At 41.6% G+C, this 21854-nt stretch overlaps 1 protein-coding gene across 1 annotated transcript; it reads right to left on the bottom strand.

Moving 5' to 3' along the window:
• Positions 1–2857: 2857 nt before the first annotated feature.
• Positions 2858–18611, bottom strand: LAMP5 (lysosomal associated membrane protein family member 5). The gene is made up of 6 exons (XM_003810558.7): positions 18478–18611; positions 17764–17936; positions 17259–17390; positions 17029–17134; positions 15131–15319; positions 2858–3740 (listed from the first exon to the last, which is right to left on the bottom strand). The coding sequence occupies exons 1-6, from the start codon at positions 18539–18541 to the stop codon at positions 3562–3564; spliced, it is 843 nt and encodes a 280-aa protein (XP_003810606.3). The 5' UTR covers positions 18542–18611; the 3' UTR covers positions 2858–3561.
• Between the last annotated feature and the right edge of the window lie 3243 nt (positions 18612–21854).

Below are 21854 nucleotides of genomic sequence, written 5' to 3'. Positions count from 1 at the left end.
CAAAGGGCTGGGATTACAGGCGTGAGCCACCGCGCCTGGCTAAAACTCTTGTATTAGTCCCTTTGAATCTTTCGTGACCTCTTGTTTGGCAGGTAAAATTTGAACATACGTGTTAAGAATTGTGCTAGCAAAATGCCACTAATGATAATTTTTAGAGAGTCTCTCCAATGTGACAGGCATTGTGCTAGGGACTTCCAGGTGCTTCATGAGTCCTCAAAAAAAATGAAGTAAGCTTCATTTTCAGATGAAAAAACATGAACCCAGAGAAGCCTAATAATTTGGATAATGTTGTACATACATTGATAGTAGAGGCTTTTTAACCAGAAGTCTTCTTATTTCTCCATCAACATTATCTGGGGAGCAGAGTAAAACTACAGATTCTAGGGCCTCACCACAGAGATTCTCAAATAATGTCTGGGATGATGCCCTAGAACTAACATCTTTCAAAGGTCTCCTAGGATGATTCTAATACAGCGTGCCTTTGAATGCACTTTGAGACACAACGATTTAAAGCTTTCTCTGGCCCAGGTTGCTTGGTGTTTGTTCCAGGGAAGTGTTTGAGCACAATGCCAGTTTGAACCACCTGCCTGGTAAAACCCACCCCTACACATGCAGCAGTCTGCTTCACCCAGATGCTGCAGGTCACTCCTACCATCTTTCCTCCCCTTTCTCCATTCACGTTTCTCAGATGTCTCTTCCCACACCCATGTGGTTTGCCAAGGCTTTGCTAATGGAAAGATTGGACAATTGACAAAAAGAGAGAGATGATGGTTTGGAGGGCATTCTCAGGCTCCAGATAAGCGAGTGCTCTCTGCCCCTCTGAGGCTGTTTCACTGGGAACTGTTTCCTGGGACTCAGGGAATCCTGCAAAGAACCATGTTCTGAATTTAAATCAAAGTCACCCTCCCTCAAGAGAAATCCACATATGGTCCATCTGGCCTGGCTTTTCCAGGCAGGCATACCCAGCAACCAGGCCCAACATCCTCTTGTGCCCACAGGCATTTGTGTTTAAAATCCCAGTAAAAAAAGAAAAATGACAGTTCAAGGGGTAATTGAGCATCTGTGTTTTATATGTTTTCTTCCCTGTCTCTGAAGCTTGAGAAGCAATGCAGATAAATGGGCCATTGCCTCAGGCTATTCCTGGCCCAGGAGCAGCTGCAAAATGTTAGGACAATGGCAATGACAATGAGTATGGAGAGGGCCCAGAGCTGAGGCCTGGGGTGGAGTCCGTCTTCCTGGACACCCTGAGCTGGGAGAATGCCAGGCTGCCAGGCACAGACCTGTCCAGAGACCACTGCTCCTGCTCTATGTCATGAGGCTCCCCTTTATGGTGTTTAATTGATGATAACGATGAAGACATGGCTGAGAGAAATAAGGCGCAGTTCAGAGGCAACTAGACTGAGTTTGACATAAAATTTTTAAATAGCTAGGTGAAAATTACATGGTAAACAATATTGATAATCATAACAGTAATCGTAATAATGGCTTTTTATACATCCTGCACATTACTTGTGGAAAAATCACTGTTATTTGGATTCTGGAAAGATTGAAGTAGCTGAGACACAGAGATGTGGTCATGAGTCAACACTTTCTAAAGATTCAGGGCACTCTGACATTTTGAGAATGACATGTTTGTTGTATGTTGTTTGTTCTCTTGTCAGTCCTTCCCTAGAGAAACTAAGGCCAAGTTCATTACTTTATAGGCACTACGGAGCCTGTACTCAATAGGTGCACAAAACAATAGTAGGTGTTATGTACATTTACATAACGATGTAATTACATGACAATTCCAAAACTAATAATAAGCCTTATGTTTTGTGAAAGCAAGTTTAAAGAAAAACATACACAGAAGGGAATTTTCAGACATATGACTCGGAAAGATTTAAGATTTCTTTTTCAAAAGGGTTGCAGAAGGGAATGGTAACTCACTGTGAAGTCCTAGATAAATCTAAGTGTCCATTTCTCCCCTAGATATTCAGATGGGTCCAAATAAGGAATACAACGTTTAAAGAAAATACTGGGATGCTAAAAAGGAAAAGTTTTGTCAAGTTTGGGGAATGTGGGTGAGAAGATCACAGATCACAGATGAGTATAAGAATGGAGTTAACCATCTTTTAGTTTTCACCAAAGGTATTTTTTTCCTTGGGCAACATGCAAATTTTAGGAGGAATTAAAGATTTTCCCTCACTGGTAAGAGGCAGACACTGAAGAGAGATCATGAAGACAAGAAGATTGTGGTTAATAGAACAGCAAACAAATGGGAAATAGGACAAAAACTGGATGATACTTGGTGAGATTGCTGGGATAATGAACTTCTGAGGATACCCTATTGTCAGCAGTTTGAAGACTTAGGGAGAGGAGTTCATGAGCTGCCTCTCATATGGTGGAGACTGTATATGTGGAGGGAGAGAGTTCCACTCTAAAACCAGAGAAAAGATTTTTCCCTACTCCCACTCGGACATTCTGGGGAAAAAATGATTATTTAGAAAGTGAATGAATTCAAACTATGTGCATTTCTCTAGGAATTTTCCTTCAAATAGAAGTTAACTTAGGCTACTACTTCCAGCCCACCTTTTTAATCCAAAGTGAAATGCCAAACTCAAGACCAAGAAGCATCAGAAGCAATATTAGACCAACTGGTCAAGAGGCGCCATTATTAAAACTATTTGTATTTGCCAAAAAAATCCATGTTTTTTTCACCTAGAAAAGCCAACTTCCCCCTCACTGGTTTTCTGCCGTGTCTTTACTTTTCTTTTTGCAAACATGCAAAATCCGTCTTCATCTTTTCCTCTTTCTCTTCTGGACGCCAAAGAAACCATTTTAGCTTTGTTTTCTTGTTTCAAGAAAGCAGCCAAAGGCCAGAGAATAGTGTGTTTTATTTCATTTTGAAAAACAAACTCACACAGATTGATTCTTCAGGTCGCCCGACTTGGACCTGGCACAGGAAGAAGTCCAAACAACTCTGCATAGTTACATTAATCGTTTTCTGGTGCTGCAGTCGCTGGATGCGGGTAGCAGTGAAACATTCCCAAGACAATCACTAAACATGCAGAATGCCAGCCAGAAGCATGAATCACTTTCAGGGGTCTTGCTGCAGGGAGCATGAGGTTGTATTCTGTGTGCATTGACAACTGTATAGGATAAGCCAGCTGTGTCCAAGGGAGCAAAGCACCCCATATTCTTCTGAACCTAAAGGGGTTTCCTCCTCAAAGAAGCCTGTTTTCAATCCCTAAACTTTGGGGCCAGATACAGCTCCAACTGGCATTTATTGCTCTTTGGAGAGTCAAAGCCAAGCCACCATGAGCACGAAAGCTGTCTGAGACCCTCCTCCCCTCCTCCCCAGCATGGAGAGAATAATTGCCATTTCACCCTACAAATCCGAAAGAGTCTCCCCCTTCCGTGGGTTTAAGCATGGACACAAGCCAAGCAAGCCTCAGATACCCAGGCCTGTTTGATTGTAGCTATGTTGGTGTATCTCGTGTACGAGATGGAAAAGTGCTTTTGTTGTTCTACCTGATCCAGTTGGGGGAGCAGGAATAGGGGGTGCCTGCCTAATGGCCCCTAGCCCATGTGCTTATACTGGGATCTGTCCCGAGGGATCTGCACCTGGTTGGCAGTCATTTTGTGGTGGACGTGGTAAATTGCGAGTGTTACCATGATGACGAGGCCCAAGATGAGCCCCAAAATCAGGGGCAAGGTTTCTTCCAGTTGCTCCCGCTCATCCACTGGGCATTTATGCTCTGCAATGGGAAAGAAGAAAAGCAGTGAGCTCTGGTCAAAACATCCTGAATCATAAGTTCTACAAAACAAAAAGGGAAATGGATGTAAAAAGATTTCTCAAGGAAGCTTTGGGACTATTTTTCAGAAATAGTTTTCCCTAACAAACCCCTAGGTTAACACTTAATCGTTCTACATAATGAGTAATAAAAATACATCAATTAAATAGGACAACATGTAATTATTGGATTCCTGGCAGATGTCAACAAAACATCCAGATAACTTATTTAAATGTTCAGAGTTTCACCATTAGACACAATCATCATCGTTTTTATTGTTGATTCATTTTTAACTTTTTATTAAAGTAATATGTACACATAACGCATTATATAAAAATATGTAAGTTTCAAAAAGACTGAAAATACCAAGTGTTGGTGATGATGTGGAATGACAGGAACTTGTAACACCCTTGTTGAAAAATGTTATGACCACTCTGCAAAACTGTTCGATAATTTCTAATAAAGACAAACATACCCAGCATCCCATTCTTAGGCATTTACCCCAGGAAAATGAAAACATAGTCAACAGGAAAAGACTTGAACATAAATGTTCATAGCAGCTTTATTCATAATAGCCTAAAACTGGAAACAACCAAAATGTCCATCAAAATGGAATGGATAAATTGTGGCATATGTTCATATAATGGAACAGTAGTCAGTAATAAAAAGGAATGTACTATGGCTACACATAACAAAATGGGTGCATCTCAGAAATATTATGCTGACAGAAAATTGCCAGACACAAAAGAGTGTATACATACTGTATGATTCCATTTATATGAAGTTCAAGAGCAGGTAAAACTAACTCTGTGGTGATAGAAGTCAGAATGTGCTTATATCTGGGGAAAGGAACACAGGGGAACTTTCACCTGTGTTGGAAATATTGTAGATCTTGATCTAGGAGATGTTTACATGGTTGCAAATATAAGTACGAAAGCATTAAACCATACATTTTAGATTTGTTGATTACTTTGTTATTTTTTATTGATACACACTATTCATACATATTTATGGGATACGTGATATTTTGTTATGCGCATACACTTTAATGATCAAGTCAGGGAATTTAAGATATTCATCACCTCCAGAATTTATCATTTCTATGTGTAAACAATGTTTCAAGTCCTCACTTCTGGCTATTTTGAAATGTACAACACATGGTTGTTAACTATAGTCACCCTACTCTGCTATTGAATATTAGAACTTATTCTTATCTAACTATATGTTTGTACTCATTAACCAACCTCTCTTTAGTCCACTCTCCCCAACACAAACACACACACGTGCGCGCACACACACACACACACACCCATATCCTTTCCAGCCTCTGGTATCTCTCTACCTCCCTGAGGTCAATCTATTGAGCTCCTACATGTGAGTGAATACATGCAATATTTGTCTTTCTGTATCTGGCTTATTTCACTTAATGCAATGTTCCAGTGCCATCCACATTGTAGCAAATGACACCATCTCACTCTTTTCAATGGCCAAATAGTATTCAATTATGTATATGCACCACATTTTCTTTATCCATACATCTGTTGATGGACACTTAGGTTGATTCTATAACTTTGCTATTGTGAATAATGCTGGGATAAACATTAAGGGTGCATGTAATATAGGTAAATTATGCTATAATTTTTAAGTAAGTGTAGAGCTTGATGAATTTTTATAAATGAACATCTCATGTAACCAGCATCTAGATCAAGAACACAAATGTTAGCAGCACCTCAGTGTTGATTTATTTTTCAGCCTCCTAAAATTCAAGATAGCTTCATAGTGCTGAGTCTCCATTTTTTTACATAGAACCACCATCAACAAAAAACTATCCTTGGGAGAACTTCTAGTGGTCAAAGTTTGTCAGGCTAACCAGAATTATATTCCTAGAAACTAGAACAGGCTCATTTGCTTCTTGTGGGTAACTGGTGGCCTTTTAACCAAAATCAGGAGCCTCAAGTGAAAAATAAACAAGCTTTACATGTCTCTTCATAAACACCAAGTTTTTTAAGTCCAGATGACCAAGTAAACATTTATTAAGTACCTACTGTATTCCAGTCTCCTCCAGAATCCCTATTGACATAGTCCCTTCTCTCACCTTGCCTGAGATCAGCAGAAATGAAAAGGGATGAGCTTTCCTCTCTAATAATAACAATTAGTGGAGACTTACTTTCATATATACAGCCTTTGAAAGCTGTATACTTGACATTCTTAGTCCCTAAATTAACAATCAGTTCTAAGCACAAAGATTATCTGGTTAACAACCCTCTGAGGTACACAATATTATTATACTCATTTTACACATAAGGTAATCAAGTCATAACGATAATAAGTGGTTTGCCCAGGAGTAAATGAAGCCTGATCTGAACTCAAACAACTTAACACTATAGTTGGGGCAGCACTTAATAGACCTAAACTACTGGCATTAAAAGGCCGCAGAATCCCAAGGTGGAGCAGAAAGGAGGATTTGTCAGTTCGGTTTCCTGATCTGCATGCTGGTTGCAGAGGTTCATCTAGCATCTGAAAATTCAATGAGCTGGATACTTATTACAAAGGGGAACAAGGAAGTTTTCCAGCATGATGGATATGTTGATTTCTTGATTGTGGTGATGGCTTCACAGGTGTATTCATAAGTCGATATTTACTAAATAACATGCTTAAATGCATACAATTGTACCTAAATACAACTGTTTTGTATGTGTGTGTATATATATATATATATGTATATACACACATGTGTATATGTATCTATATAATACACATATATATAATAGAAAAAGAAATTCTACTAGAAATAGCTTTTTTAAAAGATAGTTTGGCAAATGGTAGAGAAATGTTAAGGACTTATTAGGACTAAACTGAGCCTTTCTTCTTATTACAACCAAAAGTTTGAAAAAGAATTTTCAGGAAACTTTTCCCCCCACTATTTGATTCCATTCTAATGAGTCCCAAGACTTTGAAGGTCAGCCTGGACCAATACATCCATTGCTCCAGGGACAGGACCTGAGATGACACAGTGTATCAGAAAGAGTGGCAGGCCTAGAACTTCATGATGCCAGCATGGCGGTCTTCTTCTCCAGTATGATACCATATTGCCTCTTTAAAGAGAACAATGAATAGAAATGGATCACGTGGGGTAGGAATTTTGTTAACAACAAAGGTTATTTATTTTCCTCATGATAACACTCTGTTGCCCATGTAATGTTAACACAGATTGCAGGGTTTGATTGGTTTGCAGGCGCTAGTGGCAACGTCATACAATTTTTTCTTACTTAATACAATACATTGAATAGAAACAAAGAATTTTTTAAAATTTTAAAATATTAAGAAGAAATACATTGATTTCAAATTATTTAGTAATAAGGCTAAGTCTGTGTTAAACGGTAAAAATAAAAAATAAATTATCTCACAAAAAGTAGCAAAGCCCTCAGGACCTTCAGACTCTCATCTATGCACCTTTCCAGGCTGCTACTTGAGTAGGCCCCAGGCATCTTTACGAGGTTGCCCTTGTGGCTCTAGCCTCTGCCTCTTCCCTTCTTAACTCTCTCCCCTGCAGAGCAATTTCATAGTTACCCAGACTGTAGACCATGGTTTTAGCTCACTTCTTCCTGCTTACACTCTAGTTACCCAGGCAAACAATCAGCCAGAAGCCCGAAAAACAACATCTACCTTCCTAGGCAGAATGGGAGAGGCAATGGAGAAAGAGCTGTGTCTGGGAGCAAGAGCTTATGTAGCAAAATCACTGGAGAACATGGACAGGTGGTGTTCTGTGTGGCCCCAACTACAAGTATTCAGGACAGGGAGGGTGGGGAGTTAACAAAGCTTCAGGAGGAAGGGAGGTTGGAGTTGGATTGGGAAGAATCTGGGGATGGGGCACCAAATGACCTTGACCAATTTGTAAAGTCATGTCTTCTCTTTTCTCTTGGTTTATACCATAGCAATGAATAAACAGATATATAGTTAGATATAGCTGTAGAAATAGAGATATACATGAACTTTTAGTGGTCTCCATAGATTCAGATCATCGCATCAAGAGGGAGTAGATGTAATGGAACATTGTGAGAGAAAGAGATGATAGTGGGCTCAGATCCCAGATCTTCCACTGTCCAACCCTGGGTGAATCTCTTAATCTACTAAGCTTCAGTTTCCTGTAAAATCGATATGACACCTAATTTACAGGGTTGCTGTGAGTATCCAACGTCATACTACAGAAGGCCAAGCACAGTGCCTGGCACAGAGTAGCTTTTCTGTCATTGTTCACTATAATGATAGAAGTCTTATACATTTAAGTCTTCTGTGTACTTCTTCTAAATATGGGAGTCTTTGGAGCTCAAGTACCAAAAGTATTATTTCTAAATCGATAATAAAAAAGAATGTCTCACATCCCATTCTTTAAGAAAATTAGAGAAAAGATGATATAGTATGGTAAAGAAAGAGAAAGACAAAATATGCTTAGAATGCTATCATGATTTATTTCTCAGACGATTATCTTTTGTTGCTTTAGGAAAAAAAATAGAATTAATCACACCACAGGAAAGGGCAATACAAAGAGGATATCAACTATGAAGATGTCAAAAAGTATCATAGCTACTACCAAATCCCGCACTTACCAACCCCTAATCAGTAAGTGGTCATATAAAAAGGAATTCCTGAGCCCACTCTCTCATCCACTGTTTCAAAATCCACAAAGCTCTGAAAACCAAAAGTACTTTGTAATCACTTGTTTGGCAGCAAAACCTGACTTAGTCTAATGTGAGGCTGCTTGTAGTTTTCAGTCATCCCACTTAGTATGACGTTTCACATGTTTCACCGCAGGAAACAGAGATATTAATATGTTTGATTGCATGGGGCTGCCCTGACTCTTCCATGGTCTCATGTAATATATAAATTGTGCACTGTATAGTCTTCCTAAAGTCTAAAATATTCTGAATTCTGAAAACCATCTAGCACCAAGGTTTTTTTTGTTTGTTTTTTTTTTTTTTTTTTTTTTTAGTTCGATCTGGGTTTTAGATGAGGGATTATGAACCCATAAAAGCAGGACACGCTTTTCTCTTTCAGGCTTAAGACAGTGCTTTTAATCTCTGCCTATGACCCATGGGAAAAAAAAAACAATATTTTACATGGCAGCTTAGAGCATATGTACATGCAGAGACCTAAAGCAGAAGTTTGACAAACAATAATTATCCTTGCTTTATGCATCTAATAATTTATGCTCTATTCTATTCTGTTTCATTTAAAACAATGCTGCTTATGACCTACTAAGAAAAGGTTGTAATCTTTTTTGTGCAAGTATAATAAAACTAAGGACCCCTTCTCGGAATAATGTTTATGAATGCATAAAAAACAAAATACATACAATTACAAGGGAAAGTGAAATTCAGCCATCAAATATTTTTAAAAGAATTTCAGATACAGCAATATATGTATTTCCTTATTGGAACACATATATGTTGGCTATGATTATAAAGCAGTGAGAAGCATAAATGTTACTTTGCAAGATCTGCACAAACTAATGTGAGATGAAAATACCTATGATTTCTATTGGTGACAGTCACGGGTACTGCTAATATTACTGTGGTCTGTCACCTTCATTTATAAACAAAGAAAATGCTAAATATTAATCAGAAGTTAGTGAAAATAAAGATATAAATTTTTTCCTCTGAATTCTATCTATAAACTATATATACTCCAGGGTTAAAATCTTGTATTGTAAACTGATTATGCAACCCACAGGTTACAAAACAAGGAAGGCCTCTGACTTCTGCCAGGGAGAAGAGCCTCTGTTGGCTTAGCCCGGACCACATCTGCCTTCAGACCTCCCTGAACCCCTGACTCCCTGTCCACCTCCACAGGACTTAGGATCCCTCATGCCTCTGCTCTTGGTGGACTCAGGGCTCTAGAGTACACACAACAGGGGCCCAGGGTAAATGGCCTGTGGCTGGAAGAGACAAAAACCAGCCTCATCGTTGGAAGGAACCAGATGAAGACAAAACAAACAATAAATGCATAATCTGTTGCCAGCTGCCAGTTGCCAACAAAAGTCTCCTCAACTCTTAACCCAAGTGTACCCACTAAAATCATAATTTATCTTAGGTGCTGGTTGCTAGATATGTGTTTTATTTCATGACAGCATTTAAAAATTATATTGACTCCCTGAGATAAACTACAAGAGCGCTTCATTGCACCCCCAGTGAATGGCATTGGGATAGGCAATGGAAGCAGAGGCAAGCTCTCTGCTTCCTCAGGCTCTCCTAGCACCATGGACTGAAACTGTTTGAAGAGGTGGGCAAGCTTTTTGCTGGCTGTGCTTCTCCTGTTGTTTGGCAGGGCAAGATAGAGAAAGGGTTTGACGCTCTTTCCATATGTTCCCTGTGCTGGCTCTGGACTCCTATAACATCAGCAAAATGTATTTTGTATACTGAGAAGCTGTTAAGATGAGTGGGCTTTGGAGACCTTTGACTGCAGACAAGCTGATACCCTCATCAAGATGTAAGCATTCGCCAGGCACAGTGGCATCACCACCCAGCTACTTGGGAGGCTGAAGTGGGAAGATTGCTTATGCCCAGGAGTTCAAGGCCAGCCTTGACTCCCATCTCAAAAAAAAAAAAAAAGATTTAAGTATTAGAGAAGAAAAAAATAATAAGAGCAAGTATTGTTTGATGCCACTGTATGCCAGGAACATGACATGCATTGTATACACCCTATCCCACTAGACTGAAAGTTTCAGTGTGGCAGAAAAAGTTCTTATATCCCAGTACCTAGGTGTAGTGGACACAGACACTGTCCATTCTTCTTTTGGCATTCACCAGTTCCATATATCCCAACAAGTTTTGACTACAAAGTAGGTCAGAAGTCCCAGGGAGTTAATGCTTCCACAGCGACCATCAGTGATAGATGGCATTTGGTGGGTAAACACTGGTTTGCTCACCCTCAGGTGAGATAATTCTGAGGCATATCCTATGCTCTCTCCAGAGGACAGTATCCGAAGCACAGAATTCTATGACTGGCTAACTCCATGGCCGAAGGCTGGGGCTCCATCTTGGAGTCCTCAACACAGTTCTCAGCTGTGTTCATAACAGATTATTTACCTTTGGCTGCTTACTCAGGAGGCCTTGAGGACCAACTATGTAGGGTGGCATGTTTCTTGACTGGGAAGTGCCAGGTAAGTCACAGGTCTACAAAACTCTCTGGATCAGCAAACCCTTCATGCATTTGTGACATGACAGCTTTCCACAGGACGCTCTACTGGGGGGCTGGTATATAGAGAAATGTAAGCCATGTTCATTTCCACTAACACTAAAGTTCCCGCAGATCTGGGTAAAATAGAGATTAAGTGGCGTCTCCCAATCATGATGCTAGGAAAAATAATAAAAAGCTCATGAATTGGGGGTACCCAACAAACTCTGTAAATGCCTCTCACACTCACATGTTGATTACAGCTACTCAGCAGGAGCAGCTGCGGCCCTGAGATACTAAGGACAAAACCTCTGATACCCAAAGACAGGTTCTAGGAGGGAAGCCTTCACCAATTCGCTTCACCTCCCTGTGTCTCAGCTGCTCCATTGCAAATGGGGATCTCAGTATCTTTCTGCAGTTCTGTTTTGTTTCTTTTTGTTTTGTTTTGTTTTGTTATGTTTGCCCCTTGAGAGAGAATTAAAAAGGGACCAATCTATATGTGATGTCTTTTAAATGCCTGATAGACCTGAATCCTGAATAAAGGGAAACAGAGGTAGCCTTCCTATTCTATTATACTTTTTCTGACATAATACATAAAAGTTTCCTTTTACTCAAGGTATTAGAATACTCAGGCTGGTTTGTTCCCTCCCAGCGACACATCCCCATTCCCATCTCAGCCAGAAATCACATGGGGCTCTCAAAGGGAATTGCAGGACTTTGAATGAGGCCCTCAGGAATTAATTGGGGAAGAACAAGGTAATCAGCCCCAAATGAGAAACAGAGTGTCTCAGATTGCAGGGGTGATAGCTTCTATTGCAGAGGTGATAGTTGCTGTACAAAGTGTATTTGGTAAATAAATGAGCCAAAGATGGCCTCTGTGTATTGGCCTCTAGGTGGTTTATTTCTTCACTGCAGGCTGAGACTGTTAGCTCAAAAGCCTGTTGGCACCAAACTCCCAAATCTTTACACATCCAGTTATTTGTAAAATAGCTTAAACAAGAAAATTTGCAGCTGTATGGAGCCTGCCTGCTTTGCATACTCCTTGAAACCTCATGCAACAGCTGTTACCCATTGATAAGACAGGGCCTTGGAGTTCTAAGGCTCCAAGGCACTGCTGCCTCTAGAAGCTCTGGGACCCATGGACTCCCTGCTGTGCTGCTGAGCAGATGTCACCTGGACACATAAACCCCTCTCCAAAGCCCCTCTGCTTTGGGCATTCCCTTGTCCTCTTCCTTTTCTGAATGGTGGTCCCATAAGCTTCCCTCTGCACAGTCTCCTGCTGTGAGGGGCTTCCCTTCTCACAAATCCCTCTCCAAGTGTCACCCAATGAAGCTTATTGTGCCTTTAATCCTTCAAACTCTCTATAGTGCTCCATGGGCCAGCAGTGTCACCTGAGACCTTGCTAGCAACGGAGCTTCTTGGGGCCCACTCCCAGACCTAAGTGAAACCAACTCTGCGTGCTAACAATATCACCACAGTCATTGCACATTGAAGCTGAAGTTTCATGAGCTCATTGCTGGGCTAAGAGACTTTTGTTTGGGGGTCAGTGTAGTAGTCAAGTACAATGCACTAAAGGGACTCGTGTGATAAAGATGTCAACCTGCATTTGGGCTGCTCTCAGCCCTTGTGAGTGTCCACTTACCGACTTCGTGGACACTTCCTTGATTTTCTCATAAGGCCTATTCAGTAGACAGGTGTGAAGAGTGCCAGGTATGACCCCCTTACACAGGGAATAGACTCTTCACAGGAAACCATTATGCTGTGCTTGACAATGGCCACAGTCCAAACACACGAACACACAAACACACACACACACACACACACACACACACGAACACACGGACACACCCCTGCAGTAGGTGTGCAGATATATGACGTGATATTCCTTCTCCATGCAAGCATACTCCACTCACATGCACACACTGAAAGGCCCCTGAGCTTGTATTCTGGGGATAAAGGCCCAGTGATAGATCCCGAAAAGGCAACCAAAAGGAATCTTTAAAATTCCACCAAATTGAAAATAATGATCTCTTACAAAACAAAGTCGGGGCAGGTGCTGAGAGGAACAGAAAGGAGGAGCCAGGAACAAAAAAACGCAGCCACACAAAGGCACACTGATCCAGTGAGTGATTCTGAATGAGGCTTGCCACCTCCCAGGAATGTCAAGGCGTAAGCCTGGGGACACCATACAGGAGAGAACATCCTAATTATTAGCCATAAAAGCCTGGGGTGAGACAAGTGCCATTTGACTGTGACTTCTCTATTTGCATTTAGGAAGTTATATGTAGTTACAAACTCTCTATGTCTACCCAGCAGCCTTCCCTATCTAGGACCTTTAAGTGGATCAAAATTGGTTTTAAAACAAAAGACACCATTTACTCCATGCAATGAATTGTACTGATTTTTAGGAAAGTAGCTGTGCTCCTTATTCAGTACTTATTTATTCTTACTTTATACATCATTCTAAAAATCTATGAGGTTTGATTTCTCAGGCCATAGGCAACTATAAACAACGACTTAAAAATAACACAGAATGGTAAGGAGCTAGGAGAAGCAGCAATTATAGCACCAGTGGTAACAAGAAGTAAAGAAGTGCCTAGTAACAGCTAATCAGCAAAAACTAGAAAGTCATAAACTATTAAGAGTACCCATATAAACTCAAAAGCATTTATGGCAGGGTCCTGGGGACTAGGAACTGACATTACATAGTCCAATTATTTTCATAATAAATTCCTTGTCATCAATAATCATAAGAAGTCAAATTATACTTGATTATGCTTAATATTTTCAGTTTAAGAGAGACACTGACTGTTACATTTTGTAAATGCTTCCATAAACAAAAAGATTTTTAAAAACTGTTAAGGTCTTGACACCGTTTAGTAGCTTCAATTTTGTAGAAAATACATTAACATAGGATAGCCTATCCTTCCACCTGTCTTTTCTTAAAGACAACTTATCTTAGGACTTCTCAAATGCCTTCTCAATAATCAAGGTGGAAGGTGGTGCATTCTATTCTGGAATAGGTTGAGTGGAAGCTGCATTTTATGAAAGCTGGATGCCTTGGAAAATGATCATAGATGACAAAGGTGGAGATTCTCTCATATCCTGAACATTGGAATTGTTGTATTCACCTGGGGGTCTCCAACCCAAAGAAAGGCATAAACAAAGCAATCAAAATTTTTTCCGATTTTTTTCCATGTAGAATGAACAGAATATAAAATTTAATAACCTCCTTTGTGAGGGAGAGAGAATAAATGATATGAATTCATTTATCCCACAATTGCCCAATGTGAATTGTTGCTTGACTTGAACAAATTGCAGAGATTTTGACTCCCCTTGTGCCCTACCTCTGCAGGGGTGCTGAGATGAAAAGAATGTGTTTGACCTGAACCTGCCACAGCACAGCTGGGTCCCCTTTCAGAGGCTAAACAGACTGAGAGACAGCCTTGCTCCACACTCAGCAGAAGCAGCTGGCCTTAAACGGCTCAGCCTTCAGGTACCCTTCCCTCCCTGGAGCTTAAGGACATCCTCCTCACGAAGATGCTTGGTGGAAAGACTTGATGAGTCCATGATCTGTGCATACACACCCACCCCCACTGCCTTCTGGATGCACAGAAACTCGGACTCACAGCAGCAGAAACTTCAACTAGAAGTATCCGAGAGAACAAGAAGAAATGGGCCCAGAAAGGCAAAGGCCCTTTCCCCCATCTGTATCTCTCTAGATTAACTAACGTCTTAAATACTTTAGCTGCTTTCTCCTTGGGAAGTTTGCATCAAAATTACAGTTTTTTCCAAAGTGACTTTTTAAATCTTTCTCCCTATGAAGGTTCATCTTTTGGCAAAGGAAAGAAGATGGGGAGAGAGGGAAAGATGAAATATAAGAAGGGAGGGAAGAAGGTAAAGAAAAGAAGAAGGAGGAAACAAAGGGAGATTGAGAAGAAAGGACTAAAGTGAAGGTAAACGGGGAGAAGGTTGGGAGGGAGAAAGAAAGAACTACTGAGATAAGTTCATACATTCAGCTTACTGCTTTTTTAGTCTTTGAAAATTATTAAAGAGGCAGGCAGTGTCATTTCAACCTAGAGGAAATCCAAGTGGTAACATCCTGGGGCCCTGGTAGGTCCCTCTCTCATCCTTCCTGAAATAAACTAGGTCTTCTTCCCCTCCATCCCCCAACAACTTACCTTCACTGAAGACAAAATCTGAGATAATGTCAAAAGGTTGGATGTGGACCGCAGACAGGATCATGGTGACCGTCTTCTGCGGATCACTAGAGGCCAGTGAAATGGTTTGTTGAGCTTGACACTCATAGGACTTCCCAGCAGGGGTGACCAAGGCAGAGAGGTGGTGCGAGTTGGCTGTGTGCTTCCCAGCTACAGCAAGAGCCCAAAGCAATAGTTAGGCCCCTCCTGCTGGCAGAACCCTCATTGTTCCTAACCTAATGTGCCAGAGAGGTGGCTATTGCCTCTCAGTTCCAGACACCACACCCCTCCTGTCCTCTCTGTTCCCTTGCCAGGGCTAGGGCTCTACAAATGGCATCAAGTGGTGATGAAGGACAAACACACCCATTATCTTGAGAGCCAGGGCTCTTTCAATATTAATTTGGAACTCCTTTTTTGAAGAGGAGAATGATACTTAAAAACCCAACCCTTGTTACTGTATAAAACCTAGGCTGGGCATTGTGGATCCTGCCTGTAATCCCAAAACTTTCAGAGGTCAAGGTGGGAGGATCGTTTGAGCCCAAGATTTCTAGACCAGCCTGAGCAACATAGTGAGACCCTGTCTCTACAAATACACACACACACACACACACACACACACATTTACAAAATTAGTCTGGCATGGTGACACATGCCTGTAGTCCCAGCTACTGGGGAAACTGGGGTAGGAGAATCTCTTGAGCCCAGTAGCTTACTCCAGGCTGCGGTGATCTATGGTGGTGCCACTGCCCTCCACCCTGGTGGACAGAGTGAGACCGCACTTCAAAAAAGAAAAAAAAAATCCCTAATAATGGAGATTCCAAAGACACAGAAGGAACAGTGACTTGGTTTTCCACATTTCCCACGGGCCTGGCAAAGAATAAAACATCTTCCTCAACAAAGCCGGACAGATTGCTGGTCCTCTGGATGCTTGTCCTTACACACATGCATCCCCTCTGAAGGTCTGCCTCCCATTGCTCTTTTTCTGACCTAAGTTTGATTTTTCCTTTTTCCTTTTTGGTCTAATTTAACTGGGGGACATCTTGCATCTAAACTTTGATGAAAAAGAAAAAATCCTCCTTTTACTGTGATAACAAAAAGGGGTGAAAAGGGAAAGATGACACACGTATTTTTATGTATGTATTCAATAAAAATCCTTTTCCAACTCAGGTGCCTGGGTGATGAAGGGCCTCATTATGAGTGAAATAGACAACTTATAAAGAATAAAATAAATTTAAATGTGGTCTTTGACGGTGTCTGCAGATAGGAATATTGTTATTTGGGGGATGAACGCTCGTTTTGCTGAGGAGGATCTGGGTGAGTTGTCGGAGGGATGGGCCAGAAACGCTAGTAAATTATACATGGTGCAGAATCCACTGTCAGGTAGCTGCAGTCGATGACTGAATATCCCGTGCGAGCCATGCTGCCATGCGCAAAAAGACACTAAAGGCCATCACATCCTGACTGAAAAGGAAAGTCGCACTGCCCCCTTGCAGTTTTAGCGAATAAGAAACAAAACCAGGGTGCGGAAGAAAATTAAAATGCAGCTTTGCCCTTCTCCGTGGTCCTTCAATGGCCAAATCATAAGAGGTCGTTTTGAAGCACCAGGGAACGACAGGCCTTCAAGGGACTTCTTATCTAGGATCAGGCCACGGGTGACGTTTGGGTCCCCACGCCTGCGGTTCCTGGCGGATCTACAAGGCCTGAGACCCAGAAGACTCATGGGCGCTCCCGCCTCTTCCGCCCTAAAGAGCAAGCCGAGGGAAGACTTGGCCTGGGACCTCAAAGCCTGGAACGGTTTCCAAAACCTTGAGGAATTCTCTCTCCAAGCCTGCTCTGCGAGTTCCCAGGCTCCCTCCCCAGCCACGCCAGCCTCCACTCACCACTGACTGCGTCTTTGAAGTGGGTTTTCTCCGAGGAGTCGTAGACAAACTGCACTTTGCTCAGCCTCCAAGTCGCCTCAGGTCCCTTGGACATGTTGTGGCTTTCCTGTTGAGCCGGGGAGGTGCGCTTCAATCGTCCCGGCAGCGTCTGGGTTCTTAAACCTAGGGGCCGCCACTTCCCACACCCACGCGGAGCCTGCGGCCCCTCTGCCCGCTGGGCTCGGAGTTACCTTTACAAAGAGCATTTTGAGTGCATATGCGCGATCCACCCAGAACACTTGCAGCTCCGACTCGCTGTGGCCACAGCGGCCCTTCACCTCAGCTCCCCGGGTCAATGCGATATCGGCCTGTTCTGTGATCAGCTGGGAACACAGACGCCCCGCGCCCCCTCAGCTCGCCCGGCCCCGGGGCGGGGGCTGTGAAGGGCGGCGCGTCCAAACTCTGGGTTGCACGCTTGGGCGCTCCTTTGCGCGCGCGCATCCCAGGTTCCGGGAACATGCGGTTAGATGCTCTACGTGCAGCCCCGATAGGGAAGCGGAGAGAAGGGGGTTTACTTTCCAAGCAGGCAGGGGAACAGAAGGCATTACAAGCTGGAATCCCCATGCAGCATTCGGGAGCAGCCTGCCGGGGTGTGGGAAAGAAGGAGGGCAACCCAGGTCTTCGAAGAGCCTTGAGGAAGGGTGCCCTTCGCCCTGGAGCCCTAGGAGCAAGCTGAGGGGGGGAAAGATTCCTTACATCTACGTAATTGCTGGCCCACACATCATAAGGTACAATAAATTTGGCTGCAAACTCTGCCATGAGACACGTCGTCCCATTTTCCCGCACCACAAATATATCTTTTTCAGGGTTAGTGGAAAGGCCTGAGAGATTTTCCACTTCTTGTTCTGCCATGATTTGAGCCATTGTATCTGCGGAACAAACAAAACAATTCCATCAGTTCAGGGCTCAGGGAGCCCACGCGTCTCGGGCGCTGGAGTGGGGAGACAGTGGTCTGCAGGCTTTGGAGTGACAAAGTTCTCTGCCAGCAGCTGTGCGCTCTACGAGCCGTTTCTCTAACCCGGGTCTAACAAGCCTCATTCCTTCGCTGTTAATTTATAATGAAAATACAATTAAAAAAATTTAAAATCCTGACTTTGTTTGTAATATAGCTGGCTGTTTTCTACATCTTGGGATTTTAAAGTAAAGATTTCTTGCCAATGCTCTGACCTCACGAAGCTGGCCTGTCTAGGCTCTGTCTGGAATATGCCACAGAGGTGTATGGCTCTCAGGGGAATTCCCTGCCACCGGCGGGGAAGGCCCTCCCTCCTCCCCTACAAGAAAAAAAAAAAAAAACACCGCAAAACATTAAGGGCCATATTTTTTATCTCAAGCTAATTGGCTTCACTTTGCCGGCTCTGTTCTCTGCAAAGAGTGCCCGTCCTCTCTCCCAGTCGCCAAATCGCTACTCACGGAACAACATCAGGAGAACTCGAAGTCTGTCGATGCTGGGGACCGCTCTTCCTCGGAGATCCATACTCGCAGTGCCCCGAATGAGGCCAGCTGTGCTGCTGCAGAGGCCGCCAGAGAGGGAATCCCTCAAAGTCGCCGCTGGAGTGGGCCGGAGTGAGCGAGGGGCGGGGGACAGACAAGGAGGAGGGAGGGAGCGCGAATTCTGTGAGCGCCTGGCTAGGACTCGGTGTCGAGTGCGGCACCGACAGCTGCTGGCAGAGCAAATCAGCTCACTGCAGAGGAAAGGACCGCACGGCGGTCCACGGCTGCGAGTGCTGAAAGCAATCCGATTGTGTGGCAGGAGTGGCTGTGGCTTGGCTTGTGCGGAGGGCCAATGAGATTTGGGGGGACCTAAACTTCTCCCTGGGTCTGTTTCCTGTTCTGCAACTGCATCCGCAAAGATGAGTCTGTTCTGAGAAACTTAATACCACCCTCAGCCTTATTAAATCTCCTTACCAGGTACAGTTATTACGTGGTGTAGATACCTTATCACTGGAGTACTGTCTTCTGAAAACGCATCTGGTTCCCGAAAGAAAACGGTGGAGCAAAAATTGTTGCTGATTCGGGGGAGGAGGGCTATGCAGGAATAGAGAAGGGAAAATGCTATGGCAACAGTTTCCTGAATCTGGAGACATCCCCTTCTCTCCCCTGCTCTCAATGAGCTCGTGGGTTTAAAGTTAAATTGACGCCTCCTCGAACGAGGCCATCAGACAATGCAGTAGCTCCATGTGGGCTTATTTTCCTGTGAATTTTGCTCCCGGGTGCATGAGGACTCTGAACTCTGGGGTCACCTACCCTCCCGCATTATACTGTGACCACTCTGCCAAAAAGGGATGCAAGCAAATCAGAAGTTTTTGAGAGTTATCTAGTGTCTCCTAGGACAGAAATTTTAGAATTATGCCCTAAGTAATGTCACATAGTTATGTAAGAAAAACACACACTGATATTACTCTAAAGCCTGTAGTGGAACAGAAGAACAAATACTACTGGGCTAATTCCTGTATTTACATATTTGGTAGCTTGCTTATTTTTTAGTTTTGCTCTGTAAATCAGAATACAGCTTTCAAAAATACACATGCAGTCCTCATCAATTGTAGTGATGTCCAAATATTTTATTCCTTAGAAGATATTTCATAATGCAAATAAATGTTGCATCAGTAATATAATGTTATAAAACAATGTCATATTAAAGGGAAAATTGCGAAGTATTTCACCTGCATTATCTAATTTGATTCTCCCCAATCTTAGAGGGTAGGCAAGGAAAGATATGAGTTACTGTGGTTTCACATACCCCAAAACTGAGGCTCAAATAAATTAAATGACCTTCCCAAATGTCACATGGTCAGTTAGAATTAAAATACAAAAATCACATGCTTTAACTCTGTGAGATTATCTTCATTTCTCCTTATATAATATTTTTACTCCATATTTTGACTTCCATAAAAATCTTTATTCAATATCAAATAATAATCTGAAACCTGAAATCTCTATCATTAATTCACATTCTTGAAATTTATAGAATGCTGTTTTAAGTATAATCACATTCTGACATATCTGCCACAAAGTATCTATATAATGTTTTTGGCTTTCAAACATATTCCTGTATCAATCATTAGATCACTAGCAATTCAAATTATAAAGTAATATTAAAATTGACATTATATTTTGACATCTTGACTTTTATGTTTGTAGTTCAGTATTTCATCCAAACATTTCTCAAGAACTTTACAAAGATGATTATATATAGAAGAATTGATGCAAATTTTACAGAACTTAACAGAAATGATTTTATACAGAAGATTGATATGTCAGTTCTCATCAGTTGAAAGTGGAAGATATAACATTTGTATGTGTTACATTTTTTCATGTTAGCAATTATTATTAAACACTTATTTTCCTGTAGTACTGGAAAACTGGAAAACAATGAGACATGTAATAAAGTATTTATTCTCTCTCTCTCTCTCTCTCTCTCTCTCCAGTATTTTATGAGGACAGAAATGAGTAGATTTCAGTCCAGGATTCACTACTTATTATTTTTGTGACCTTCTAAAGATTTTATTTGTTCTCATCTGAAAAATTGGGAAAATAACTCAGGGGATGGCTAGTTAAACCAAATGGGCCAATGAGTATAAATAAACAAAGTACAAATAGATCCATAAACATTAACCGAATACTTACTACTTCCAGTATGCTTGATGCTTTGAAAACCAAAAGATATTTATCATTACACAAGTAGGAGAGACACCTATAAAAGATTTTGACAATTTCTCTTGCAGTATGTTATTGCAGATATCTTCACTATATAAGTTGTTAAAAGATCAACTGAATTAATTCATGATTATCTGCCTTAATAATAAAAGATTAGGTGAGTAGTAGCATTGGTCATTGATCTTAAAATGTAGTAGTTGATTTACAAATGAGATGGCTGTTCCTTTGAAAATTATACCTGATATAAATGATCTCTTTGTTGACACTGGAGAGTGTACCCTAGAGTACTCAAATGGGTTGAAAGAAGAAAGGAAGCAATTTTAACTCTTTTTTTCTGGGGGGATTATTTTCAAAGCACAATCAGTTTAATGACTTTTTTAATGTTTAATCTTAAACATGGCTAACAAATGCCCATTAATTTATCATCTTATCCACTGTGATACATTGCAATAGGAGTTAGGTCATTATACCTACAACTTTCACCTACATTAATTAAATATCTTTCTAATCATTCTAGAAAAAAACTCTTTGGTTCTCTAAAATAAGCAAAGAGGTGATCAAGGAGAAAAATTTGCCATTAAATTGCATTTTAATATATTAACAATGTTCCCCAGAATTTGCTCTACTTTTCATTTCTCAAGTCTAAAAGATGGTAGGAGAAATTGACATAAATATGTACACCTGTGTGGGTGGTGACTGTGTCAATTTTTATTATTGCTGCTGGTGGTCAATAGAAACTGTTAGGGTGCAGTGTGACCTAAACACACTGGATTTGGGATCTCCTCTAGATCTTCTAGGTCCTTCAAAGGCTGTTTTTCAATTCATATGGATACTTACTGAATTAGCCTTTATGAATCTCATGCCATTGAGTGGTTGCTGTTTTATAAAAGGGCAAGAAGAGCCCCTTGCATAGAACTTTCAATTTGGATGAGAAGAATTTACATAAAGATTCCAGTTAGCCTAGCACAGTGTCTGCATAAATGTTCAGGGGGAAAAAAAAGTAAGACAGGCATCCCAGGTGGGAGAGTGGTTGAAATTGATGAAAAAAGGTCTCTTGGAGAAGGTGAGTCTTGAAAGAAGTTGACAAACTGATGTAGGGTGGAAGGAAGGATACAGATGGAAGAAATATC

Source organism: Pan paniscus, chromosome 21 (assembly GCF_029289425.2).
Source record: "Pan paniscus chromosome 21, NHGRI_mPanPan1-v2.0_pri, whole genome shotgun sequence".
NCBI classification, from domain to species: domain Eukaryota; kingdom Metazoa; phylum Chordata; class Mammalia; order Primates; family Hominidae; genus Pan; species Pan paniscus.
The sequence above is the reverse complement of the archived record's forward strand: the minus strand, read 5'-3'. Positions and strand labels throughout refer to the sequence as shown.